General features: G+C 36.3%; 4 protein-coding genes across 4 annotated transcripts; 2 read left to right on the top strand and 2 right to left on the bottom strand. All coding sequences in view use genetic code 12, as the record gives it.

The window, feature by feature from the left end:
* On the bottom strand, nucleotides 1–297 carry CORT_0C03535 (alanine transaminase; the record flags this gene model as incomplete). Its single annotated transcript, XM_003868584.2, has 1 exon — nucleotides 1–297. A coding segment is annotated over one exon (297 nt), but the record flags the coding sequence as incomplete, so codon positions are not given.
* Nucleotides 298–3,540: 3,243 nt separating this feature from the next.
* Nucleotides 3,541–5,163, top strand: CORT_0C03530 (alanine transaminase; the record flags this gene model as incomplete). Its single annotated transcript, XM_003868583.1, has 1 exon — nucleotides 3,541–5,163. The coding sequence occupies one exon, from the start codon at nucleotides 3,541–3,543 to the stop codon at nucleotides 5,161–5,163; it is 1,623 nt and encodes a 540-aa protein (XP_003868631.1).
* Nucleotides 5,164–5,239: 76 nt separating this feature from the next.
* CORT_0C03520 (Uga2 protein) lies at nucleotides 5,240–6,736 on the bottom strand (the record flags this gene model as incomplete). The annotated part of the gene is made up of 1 exon (XM_003868582.1): nucleotides 5,240–6,736. The coding sequence occupies one exon, from the start codon at nucleotides 6,734–6,736 to the stop codon at nucleotides 5,240–5,242; it is 1,497 nt and encodes a 498-aa protein (XP_003868630.1).
* A 2,373-nt stretch (nucleotides 6,737–9,109) lies between these two features.
* Nucleotides 9,110–9,535, top strand: CORT_0C03510 (hypothetical protein; the record flags this gene model as incomplete). The annotated part of the gene is made up of 1 exon (XM_003868581.1): nucleotides 9,110–9,535. The coding sequence occupies one exon, from the start codon at nucleotides 9,110–9,112 to the stop codon at nucleotides 9,533–9,535; it is 426 nt and encodes a 141-aa protein (XP_003868629.1).
* Nucleotides 9,536–13,412: the final 3,877 nt, after the last annotated feature.

Below are 13,412 nucleotides of genomic sequence, written 5' to 3'. Positions count from 1 at the left end.
TACAACTCCATTATTAACAAAGCCATAAATCATATCCATCAAAGTGGCAGACAAAGCAATATTTGGGCTAACAGAAGAAACGTAAAGACCAGCGTTTGAATCAACTCTAATGTTTCCATGAAAATCTGATGCAGCATTGTTGATAATAGACCAAATGGCCCCAGAGAAAATATGGACATCACCATTACCGACATATTGGGTACCCCAATCGACGGTCGTACCTCCATGGAGCTCCCTAGCCCATACAGTGGCAACGAATAACCACACCGCTAACTGAGCTTTTAATAATAATTGCATAAGTGAAGTTTCGTTTGACTGACTTGCTTAAAATAATCGAAAAGTTAGCAAGCTGAGTTGAGTTTGGTTAATCTCTTTCAAATCTGAACGATGTCAAGTTGGGCAAAATCAAAGGCTATTTATACAATTCCCGGGTGTATGTTGTAGCTTTTGCAAAGTATCATCTCAGGTAGATTAATATTGCCCCATTACTTGTTTGTGAGGCAATATTTTGGTATAATCAAGAGCCGGTTAACAGGGTCTAAACTTTAGTTTTTGCATTGAAAAAAGAAGTAAAGATTAGCCGTCATATATTCCTGAACTATAAGTAAACAAGAAGGAAAGTCAATGTGGTAATAGTAAACAGTTCGTTGCATTCCTCATGATAGTGGGAGCATCTATCACACTCATGTGGAAGGCACAATTTGAGCGTCAGAATATTAATAGCCTAGCTATCTGATCAACATTAATTAAGTTCATAAATAGCGCTCTGTTAATGATGGTTCAGTGACGAGGATACTTCACCGTTGAAATGCGAGCTAATTTGAAATTTAATTGCAAATGTACGCCTTAGTCCTCTGCACTTTGTTGCTTGCTCCTCTCAATTGAATAATTCTCAGCAGACGCGTCAAATTCTCTTTAACTAAAGCCATTGAGCTAAACAAAACTTCAATTGGTAAACACCGTTTGAATACCAGCTATTCCATACACATCAAGGTGGCAGCGTTATAGGTGATATATGGTAATACGTCCCAGTTATTTGTGCCGTATCTTTTGTTAGCTACCAGAGACTCAATAACGTTTTTGTTTGACCTACTATGACGGGGCGGTTCTGACCAAAGCGTTAACACTCTGAATGAGTTATTTTCAATTTCTTAGCTCATTTGTAGGCATCAATGTTAGGTTAAAAATGGTACAGCTCCAATTGCAGATATTTCTCATTTTTGGCGATAGATTGCAGCGAGCTTTCGATATGGGCAGATTTTGAAGTGATGTGGCTCAACACTAAGTTGCCTCACAATGCAACTTTATGCAAATACTGGAGAAAAGAACGATAAAATATTGAAGGCATCTGTTGGTTTGTTTATTATTATTATTGTTGTTGTTGTTGTTGTTGTTGTTGTTGTTGTTGTTGTTGTTGTTGTTGTTGTTGTGTGTGTCGACAATTATCCACCATTCGGCTTTGCTGTGTATGCAAGATGTTAAACAGACGATGCTTGGATTTAACTAGACGACTCAACCAAGTTTTGAAGAATAGCATCGACCAGCCAAACTTAATAATTTGTATTTCCCTTATGTTGTATGTGTGTTCTTTTCCACCTTCGATACCTTTATTTTGCCTGGAACTTTATGATTTCTCCGCAACACATTCCAGTTTGTGGGAACATGGACTGGTTGATTGCTTCGTGCTCAACTTTTCTTCACTTTGTTTGTTTGTTTGTTTGTTTTACATTTAGGCAAGGAAGCATGAAATCGTCTCTAATCACGCGAAAAAGTAAGGAAATTTATGCATTAACCTGCCCCAATTCAGGGTCTTAGTCAAACAGGCAACAAGTAAGCGTTTACATGGGACTATATTTTTCTTTCTTATTAAAAAACCTCATGATAATTGCGTCACTGTGCTAGTTTGCAGATACGACAAATATTGACAAACAATTGGCAAGTGTATCGAGGAGGTATTCTCCATAGTCGAACTTTGTTTATGAGACCACATTTGTACCAAACAAGGTTCACATCAAGATAGACAATTGCAGAACGCGACCAAGTTCCTGATAACATTTTATGCTTATGATCTCTTGTCAAGCCTAGGAATACAGAAGCTCAATAAAATGGAGCTATACGACAGCTTCTATGCACCTCGCCGCCATGTTATTGTTTCAAAGTAAAATGTGACAACGTGGACCCTCTGTTGAACCTGTTACGGGTTTGCAGGTACCAGCTCGAAACGGAAAAGAAGTTGCTATATTTAGCTAAGTATAGATAGGGGTCTTTGGAGGGTTTTTCAATCGCAGATGCGATCCGTACGTATAGTACGATTTCTTTACATCTAAAAGTAAAAGTGTTGATAGAAGGAGAACAATGCGCTTGTTTAAAGTTCAAGGTATAGGCTTTTGACTCAACAATAAGTAGAGATCATCAGCTATAGTGTGCATAGATGGGAGGTGCTGAAATGATTGAAAATAAAGCTCATTGATGTCGAAGTAGCATTAAAAAATCAACTCGTGATACTAATACTTGTTACCGAGGTACTTTACTTGATTTTATTAAGCTTGATTTCGTACACTGCCTACAGTATAATCAAAGCATGGTATCCCAGAAAAGTTATGATGATTTTGTTGTTACACCTCTCTGCTATAATACTACAATAGTAAAGAGTAAACAAAACTTGTATTCTCGGAGTTAAACCTCCGAGATTGAAAGAGTATGGTCGGAGATAAAACTCCGAAGTTAAAAGAAAGAATCTTATGTAATGCATTATATAATCACCTGGAAGTAGAAGTAGAAAGACCAGAGTCAAATATTAGTGAAAACAATTTTAACTTCTTTTAAATAATGACTAATATGCACCCCACAATTTTAATAACAACTGTAACATCTAACATTTAGCACAATTAAGAAATAGTTCTAGTTAATCACTGCCAGTAGTGACATAAGTCTGTTGCTTCCAAACCAATCAGCGTAGAGATATGAAGATATTACAAAGCTAGTATGTATTGTTCTTATTGTATTATTGTATTATTTTATACTGTAATAGTATTATTGTGTTATCTATCAATTGATTGACTGAATCGATCAGATCAACAAAATTTCACCAGAGGTTTAACCGACGACAAAAAATTTAATTTTAAACTCCAAATCGATATTTTCTCCACATATCAATAAACGCCATTCTTTTTCATAGAATTTTAATCTTCTTAAGTATAAAAAAGGAATTAAATTCAACATCAATCACGACAACAATTCATTTATTCAATCACTTTACAATTTATTTATTTATCACAGAATCTTACATTCAATTGACTAATTAGGGGTTTTTTTATAATCATCTCACTTTGACTCCACAATCCACTATTTACCCAAACATCACCATTTTTCAGATCAATTACTAAAACTAAAAGATTCAAAAACCTTAAAAGAACGAATCAATTTTTTTTTTTTGCCAAACCCCAAGAACCTTACTGAATATTACAGATATTATTATTGTTTCACTTTTAATTTCCTAATACTTTATTAAGACTTTTACTTTATCTTACATCTTTTTAAATGATTACAAATATGAGATCAGCTACCTTATCAACGAAGTTTCAATTTCAACCCTACGGTATGGTTACACGTATTAATAATATGCTACCGACTTCCGCCACCGCCACCCCCACCCCAGTAGGCTGCCGTTTTAAATCATCATTTGTCCCTGCTGAACCATTGAACATTCATGATTTGAATGAACAGACAGTCAAAGCCCAATATGCAGTGAGAGGGAAAATACCAATTATTGCTGATGGTTTAAGTGATTTGATTAGAAAATCACCAACAAGTCATGGATTGCCATTTAACAAGATTGTAAATGCAAATATTGGAAATCCACAGCAATTGGATCAAAAACCATTGACTTGGTATAGACAAGTGTTATCCATTTTGCAGTATCCCGAATTATTGAAAGAGGATCTGGGAGCAAAATATCCATCCGATGTTAAGCAAAGAGCAAAAGCTATTTTGGATAATGTTGGTTCCATCGGTGCTTATTCTCTGTCTCAGGGTGCTGCTTATTTTAGACAATCGATTGCTGAATTTATTACAAGAAGAGATGGAGGAGAGTTTTCTTCAAACGCCAATGATATCTTTTTAACTTCAGGTGCATCTGCTGCTGTATCATACTTGTTACAAATTTTATCTCAAGATGAAAGTTCAGGTTTTTTGATTCCTATTCCACAGTATCCATTGTATACTGCCACCATAGCTTTGAATGATGCACAACCCATTGGTTATTATTTGGATGAATCAAAAGGTTGGGCAACTAACCCACAAGAGATACGCCAATTGATCAAAGAAAGTGCTGACAAAGGTATCAAAATTAAAGCATTGGTTGTGATTAACCCTGGTAACCCAACTGGAGCAATCTTGTCGCGTGATGATATTGTTGAACTTATCTCCATCGCGGCTGAGCATGGTATCGTTTTGATTGCTGATGAAGTGTACCAAGAAAATGTCTTTAGTGGAAGATTCTATTCCTTTAAACGTATTTTGTCGGAGTTGAAGGAGAAACATCATGATTTATACAAACACGTTCAATTGGCTTCTTTGCATTCAACTTCAAAAGGTGTTAGTGGAGAATGTGGACAACGCGGAGGTTACATGGAACTTGTGGGATTTAAGTCTGATGTTAAGGATGTTATATTTAAATTGGCATCTATCAATTTATGCTCAGTTGTTTCAGGACAAGCAATGGTTGAGTTGATGGTAAATCCACCCAAAAAAGGTGGTGAATCATATGATTTATACGTGAAAGAAACAACTACGGTTTTTAACAATTTGAAAACAAGGGCAGAAGCACTTTATGAAGCATTTTTAAACATGGAAGATGTGTCAGTTGATAAACCACAAGGAGCAATGTACATATTCCCAAGTCTCAATTTTGATCCTAAAGTTTATCACAAATTATTTTCAAGAGCCAAGAATTCAAGTCTTGAAATTGATGATTTATACTGTATCGAGCTTTTGGAACATACTGGTATTTGTTGTGTTCCCGGTAATGGATTTGGACAAAAACCAGGCACACATCATTTGAGAACCACATTTTTACCACCTGGTGAAGAATGGATTCAAAGATGGGCTAACTTTCATAAAGAGTTTGTTAAGAAATATAAGGATACAGCTGTTAGTGCATAAGGTAATTTCCTCCTATTGTGTATAGTGTGTTTTAGCATATGTATTCCCCAAATAGTGATAATGGCTTACAGCCTTCTTATCTATACAAGTTTCCTAATGTAATTGATTTTATAACAGTGTAATCATCCATTCCATGAAGTGAACCTTCCCTTCCAAAACCCGACTCTTTGATTCCACCAAATGGTAAACTAGCGTCAGTAAATAATCCAGTGTTTACGCTAACCATACCAACATCCAAATACTCCGACATATACCAGGCAGTATTCAATGATTCACTAAATACATATGATGCCAAACCATAAGGAGTATCATTACACAACTGTACAACTTCTTCCCGAGTGTCAAATTTTGCAATTGCTGCTAATGGACCAAATGTTTCTTCATGAAATACTTGAGCATTACTAGGAGTATTGTAAACAACTGATGGTGCATAAAAGTGCTCACCCAATTCCGGCAATCTACCACCTTTGACCAAGACATCAGCTCCTTTGCTGACTGCATCATTAAAATGCTCTTCAACTTTAGCGACTGCTTTAGCATTGATTAAACAACCATGAGTTACATCTGGATCCATTCCATTACCAATTTTGAATTCATTAGTCTTTGCAGCAAATGCTTGACAGAATTTGTCATAAATTCCACTTTGGACATAAATTCTATTTGCGCATACACAAGTTTGTCCCAATGATCTAAATTTGGATGCAATCGATTGACTTACAGCAAGTTCTAAATCAGCATCATCAAAAACGACAATTGGTGCATTACCACCCAATTCCATCGATAATTTCTTCAAGGTCAGTGCACTTTGTTTCATGAGTAATTTACCAACAGGAGTTGATCCAGTAAAACTAACTTTCTTAATCTTGGGACTCTCACAAATTTTCAATCCAACCATCGGCGTTGATTCAACTGATGCCAACACTACATTGAATACACCCGGTGGGAACCCTGCTTCTCTTGATAAATAAGCAAGGGCTAAAGAACTCAATGGCGTCTGAGCATCTGGTTTCAAAATACAAGTACATCCAACTGCCCAAGCAGGTGCAGCTTTTCTTGAGCCCATAGCAGTTGGGAAATTGAATGGGCATAATAATCCAACCGGTCCAATTGGTTGTCTCAATGTAATGACTTTATTGTTTGGATTTGAGGTTTGAATAGTTTCACCATAATTTCTTTTGGCTTCCTCACTAAACCATTCAAAATATGAAGCAGCATATTTGATTTCACCTTTTGCATCAACTAGACTTTTACCACATTCTAAAGTTATCAACATGGCCAAATCGTCCAAATTTTCAATCATTAAATCATACAATTTGCGCAACATTTTGGCTCTGTCATAAGAATTTGTTTGTTTAAAAGTTTGGAAAGCACGATGACACGACTCAATAGCTTGATCAATTTCTTCTTCTGTTTGGACTGGTAATTCAGCTAGAACTTCTTCAGTGGCTGGATTAATCACTTTAAAAGTTTGCTTGGATTTAGTAGTCTCGATGAATTCATTATCAACGAATGGTCTTGTTTGAAACAAATTCTTATTGGACAATTGAGGTGGAGCTTGATTGACGGATGTCATTGTTTTTGCACTGGGGACGTGATTATTTTTTATGGGTTTTTGTTGTAACGACTGAGCTGGGCAAACTTTCCAAAAATGGGAGAAATTCTGCAATCTGCCTCGATTTTTTGATCAAGTTTCAATCAAAATGTTGTCTCATCATTTTTTGTAAATTCTTCTGTATGGAGGTATTTATAATCTTTGGATTCAACAATTGCATCAAGACAGTGAAAAATTCCGTAGTATCACAAAAGTCGATTTTAGCGCGAAACAGAACCAAATTGGGAAATTACGCGCTAATGAAAGACAAACCAAAAATAAGCCAAAGAATGGTCTATTGTGCATTGAGGACCCAAAGCATTCCATTTGACACCTTTATATATATACATTCCTATTGTGTATTTCTTAACTTTGATAGCATAAACATGAACACTAAGCATTCACTATATTACGTCAATCACATACACAACGAGAAATGTGGTTAGATAGAAACCACGTAGCCCAAATACCCAATACCATTTCATCCCTTCATACGTTTACCAAGAATCGAGGTCAATTTCAAATTATTACGGTAGTGAATTTTTGCCGCGGTTGTTGTTGACCTGCTTTAAAAATTGATGGAATAAAGACTTGTTTGTGATGAATGGCGGTGATTTAACGGGAATTGATTTAACGGGAATTGATTTAACGGGAATTGATTTAACGGGAATTGATTTAACGGAAATTGATTTAACGGGAATTGATTTAACGAGTGCTGTCCTCAAAGTATTTATTACACAGAATTCCAGGTTTTTCATGGGGACAAGGAACCTGCCAAACTGATTAATGAATTTAGGCAGACGATGTATTGTAGTATCAGGCACACGTAATGATACTTAATTCCACTTGTTATACTTTAATGCTAATTCAGGTGAAAATATTGCAATACTATAGACTTTTCTAGGACCATTTTATTGAATCAGATCCGGGAGAGGTTAACGAGACACTTCTACAGAACAGTCCATAAAATCAGCTTAACATATTAACCTTTGACGAACACAGTCTTTGCGATTCGTGTGACTCGCTCACTTTGTACGTATAATGATGCTTAATACTTTGTGATCCCTCTCGCTGCTCAACAAAACTATAGCTGGGTGGCTTAATTTTTTTTTGCCAGGATCCACATTCAATCATTGAAGCTGATACCCATGAATGCACAAAGGAGTATCTAGATTTGAACTTATATCATGTCGCATCGTGTCTGGGGCACGACAATACCAAGAAAGAAGTAATTGCATATTCAAAACATTTGCATTGTTGCCTCTATTTATTTCATCCATTCCCCGTCCCACATCACTACAGAACTCTAGATTTACTTCTGTCGAGCGTGATTTAAAATTAACTCCGTCTCGGTAGAATTCACTCCAAGATCTTAAACCATTTCTTTTTCTGGTTGTTCAAAGAACTCAAATGATTAGGATGGAAATGTTTACTTTGATATGCATCGACTGCTGGAAATTGATGGGTTGTCGAAAATTCGTATTAATAGATTCTTTATAGTGGTATTCAAGACCGTTTAACGTTGTTCAATTTACAATATCGATATAGGTTTCACATCTTTCACAACTGGAGTATACAATATCCTACACCGGAACATTCATCCTGTGTATGACCCCTTTCTTCCAAACTCAACGTCGTTGATGTACTTATAATAACCCACTCTTTTTGGTAGTAATATGCAGGACTATAACGGTGGAGCCCTCGGCTTCTGTGGTTTGTATGAGAGGGCGGTTATGAGATATTTCTAACGACTACATATTTTTCCATTTTGTAAAACAAACTATCTGGAAAGTTGACAAAGCCAATACAAAGTAGATGGACCCTCAGGTAGGATCAAACAGTATACTCCTAACTACTATCACAGTCACTCTGTTGGTGCACATTTATGAATGTAAAAGTTACGGAGTTTACTTTATTTCGACCGTGAATCCTTCCATTTAATTTAACCCGCTTTACATAAACGCCGTCAGCAGCAAACTTTTAACTATTCTTTTAATTTCTTTTTTCTATCGGTATATATCTTTGCAACCGATTGTTCCCTCCCCGTGTTTTTACGTTCAAATAATAATATCGCAACTCAATGCATATGCTATGGTTACTATATCTGATACTATAGAGGGGGTACTTTTTTAATTCTAATAGTTGCCGAAACAGTCACTCAAAAAACAAAAAAAACTTGCCCTCTGTGCAAGTACTCGATCTCCTTTCTGCTTTATTTTTAGTACATTTTGTACATTAAACGACTTTTATATCGTAAACTTTAGATTAGATTTAGTAATAATATATATAGACAAAGGCAAAAAATTTTATCCCCTAACTAATATTCATCTTAACCCCAATGAACCATTCGGCATAATGATTGTCATCAAACAAACCAAATCAGTGCTAAACAAAGTGCTCCCAGATGCTGTGAACCCATTGCTGGGGACTGATACAACTACCAATTCCAACCCCAATGTAGTATCGCGAAGCAGAGCATACCTGTCTTCTAATCATACGAATGATCTACACCGCAATGGTAGTTTAGGACGCAAGAACAGCATATCCAAACTGAAAAGTCATAGTAATCATCATCAACAGCATCACCCTCTTCGCCAGGAAGCTAATGCTATTGTCAACAAAGCCAAGGTTACAGATCAAGAAACCAAGTCTCGGGAAAAGGATGAAGTGATACTACACTCGAAAAACAGCAGCTTCAGACAGCAAGAGCTAAACTCATTTGAATGGCTATTGATATGTATCATAATATTGCTACTTTTCATTATGTACATGGTTACTTGAAGCACGTCAGCATGAAAGAAGCATTGAAAAACGGTATTTCCGTTACCACTTCTGGAAATTTTTGACTAGATCTCATACTCCATTACCCTCAGATTTGATGGTAAAGCCAAGCCTGAAACTAGCAACCTATATAACCATAGTTATCGTCAGGGGCTCCTAGAGGAGGACGGGCTGCTTTTGATTATTCGCCTGCGCTAATACTGAAGAACTTTTAGTAATCGAAACGGGCCATAAAGAGACCGCCTTGTCTATTAACATGGCCCTCGTGCTCCTTGCTGTAACACGGGTATACTGTGATTTAGCTATCCTCCCAACCCTTTGATTCAAATGATAGAGGAAGGGGGTATGGAATAGAGTACTATCATCGGTTAAGAAGCACAAGCTCATAGCCTCTTATTATATCAATGATTCAGTTTAAGATTAATTTGATTCTCTTTCAAAAAAACTGGCATACTGTTGAAGGGTTTAGCTTGTCTAGGCAATACATTTATAGCACTGAATACTACTCACAATTAAATTTTCATGATCGTCTTTCTGGAATGTGGGTATAAATTGTAAATTCATGTTCGTTTTGTCTCAAATCTCAAGTAATTTCTCTCTAATATCTCCCATGAGTACAGAACGATGTCGAAGTTTCTGATCTAAAAAGGCACAATATCTGGATGCGTAATGGTCATTAAGAAATATTAATAGATGCTAGACTTTCTACTCAAGGAATATGCAAAGTTTTAACGGGACTTCCTGCAGAGTGGCCACGCTCTTACTGGAGAAGCAAAACGATAAGACATCCTCACTGGTACCCAAATCGAAAAAAGAAAAGAAGCGAAACTGAATGAGAGAGTTTTAAAAGAAACATAATCCCCCACAAGTCCCCAAACGAATTAAGACCTTTGTTCTTCTAGTTTCGAAAGAGAAAGACCAATTTGCACCCGTTTTTGATATTTTAGCCGAAGGTCGTGTACCTTGATAAATCAATAAAGTCTAATGGTGAAACAAAAATTACCGTACCTCAGTTGGTGTTACTTTAGGGCAATGAAATGTGCAAGATAGTCGAAATACTTCAATCGTGCTAATAGTCTCAGATATCCAAAAGACAAATTTCCAATGGCTTACCTCCTTCGTCAACTAGTCTGAATGAAAAAGGGGTTGATTCACCATTAGTCAGAAATACCACCATGGCACCTACAATGCTATCCATCGCTACAGCTTTCATGTCTACAAAACAGCAAGTTTCGCTTCCACTCTCGTACCACTATTCCAAGTTTTATTTGTCTCAAATGAGTGAAACATGTGAAATATGTGACAAATTAAGTGCAGGAGACGTGTCAAGAATTATCCCGTTCACGTCAAACAATATTTCTGGATGCCCGAAATTTCAAAATAGTCACCATTGTGATATAGTTCAAAGACTTTGAAACTACAAGTGGAATCTTACCAATGGACATCTTTGTAGTTTATTTTGAAGTGAATAAAAATCACAAAATATGGATGATTTATTGCCACATGGACTTCAATATATCGAGTAAGTTTGGTTGAAAGAGCTTTTGAATTTTTTGTGAATTAGATGTGCGGTCGTAGATCCAGAGTAGCAGTATCACTAACATGTTTTGAAGATGGAGGATGCAAGATATGCTTGTCTGGACGAATCCCTCTGTTGATGGAGGCAGAAGCTGCAAGGAATCTACGAGATGTTGATTTTGGACAAAGAGTACAGAAATGAGGAAGAGATTGAAATTAATAATAACTTGCATAACAGGATATAAACTAAAAAGAGGGGCAAGTGATAACAGTTGACAACGTATACTCAGACATCCCTTTGAAAGAATGTACGGTCCCTATGGATGTGAAAGATGATAGCAAAGAAAATGTTAAAGGGGATGCCAAAGATAGTGTGAGGGATTATGTTGAAACCTTACAAGTCTCCAACCCCACTGAAGAGTACTGAAGAAGTAGCTACAAAGGATTCAAAGGTTGGTGTAAAATCTTCACGTGGAGCAACTTGGAATATTATCGAGACAAAGGGTGTAAAATGGAGATTCAGATCTTGCATCGGTAGCACACATAATGATGGAGTCCTGGAAAATGTGCCGGAGGAATTACAAATTATTCGTCTGTAGCCTAATTAAAGTAAAGCAGCTTACCACTGAGAACCAAGAGAGCTCAAGCACACCAGTTGGAGTCTGGGCCCGAAGTCAACATGCCGATCCATCTTCGCACCGAAAGACAGTTTTAAACCACCTTGAACCTAGGATAATATTTTCAAAAAGTAATGCAAAAGAAGACTTCTGAATAGTTGTTTGTCCTGGTATACCTTTGAGTAGCACTTTAAGAGTAACTTTAAATCGTAGAGGGGGATAGTTGTCGCGTTTGCTCGATATGCAAGTACTCCTGATGATCTACAACTAGAGTGAGTTCAACCCATCAAAAGCCTTAGATAAAGTCCTCCCTAAACCATTATGAAATGGAGAAAATAATTGAGAAGTTAGGGAAGACAGGTTAGAAATTAGCAAATTGGAGGTGTAGCAGTGCAGTTTGCAGCATATATTAGGATTTTGAATCATACAAATGACAACACAACGGCATATGAGCATTTGCTTGGCTTTGCTTATACTGGAGTAGACATTTTCTTCATCCTGCCTATCTTATATATTCACAGCTGCAATCCGTTGAAGAGTTCGTGTTGTCTGGCATACAAGTTCAGCTGTGGTTTTGTCGGTACATTCTTCGATGATAGAGCTTTACAAAAGAACCCATGGTTTTTCAACATTGACCTTTTCGCAATACCCTCATCCATTCCCAGCACCAATATTTATAATTGTATACGTGGAATACCTATGAAATAAAACGGGTCTTGATTGTTTTCAATGAAAAAATTGTGGCATATAGTTTAGAGTTCTAGCTGACAACGTTTTACAAACTGTTGTGATTAGATTTTTATCAATGCATACATCAGCAGTAAGCAAAGCAATAGTTTCCTTTGGAAATTGGCTGTGTTATAAGCAATACCGTGGATTCATTATGAATATAAACCATGCGTCTTTGCTTATTGTGTTTGTGTAATGCTAAAGCTCGCTATTTGATAGGCGAAAGAATATCTATTCTCATAAACCTCATGTAGGCCACAAAAAAATGTTACAAATAGAATGAGTAGGGTGTAAATAGTGGCTATGCTTTGTTTATTGTGTTGTGGTGGTGTAAGCATATTTTACAATGCAAAGTTATATTTGATTGATTGTAACTTATGTGCAATTACCACACAAACACAGAAATGTACAATAAACGAAAAATAAAAACCATAAATATTTTTAGAAATTGCGCGCCATTAATCAAAACAGACGTAGACATGCAACACACAATACAAAAAAAACTATTGTTTTCCCTTCCATGTAGGTATACACCACAATTTCGTTTATTATATCAGCTCTATTTCCGAGGTGTTTCTCTTACAAACTAAAACTTTTAGTGTGCAATTATACACTACTCCCTCCCACTATTGTATGAATTTTGTTGACATGGCACGCACGCATTTTTTTTTAAAGCCCCTCCTTTCGGCTGACATATTTATTTTCTTAACCTGTCAGTTCGTATAATAATTTTTTTTAATCCGTTCTTGAATATTTTGCTATTTATCGGGTTTATTTAAAATTGCAAAAACATAATTGTTGAGGATCGGTGAGATTATAAATTCAACACCATTTCTCTTATAACCAACACATTTTGTATCACAACTCCCTTTTCCAAAACACCCACCAAAATACTAGCTCTACATCAACATAATCAAAAGATAACTATTCCATCTTTGTACCCCTTTTCTTCACTATTGAAAAAATATTATTTGCGCAGTTAAAACCACTCCTTATTCAAAACAGCACACCAC

The sequence above is a fragment of the Candida orthopsilosis genome (genome assembly GCF_000315875.1).
Source record: "Candida orthopsilosis Co 90-125, chromosome 3 draft sequence".
NCBI lineage: Eukaryota > Fungi > Ascomycota > Pichiomycetes > Serinales > Debaryomycetaceae > Lodderomyces > Lodderomyces orthopsilosis.
Note: the sequence above shows the minus strand (reverse complement) of the source record. Positions and strands in the feature narration are given on the sequence as shown.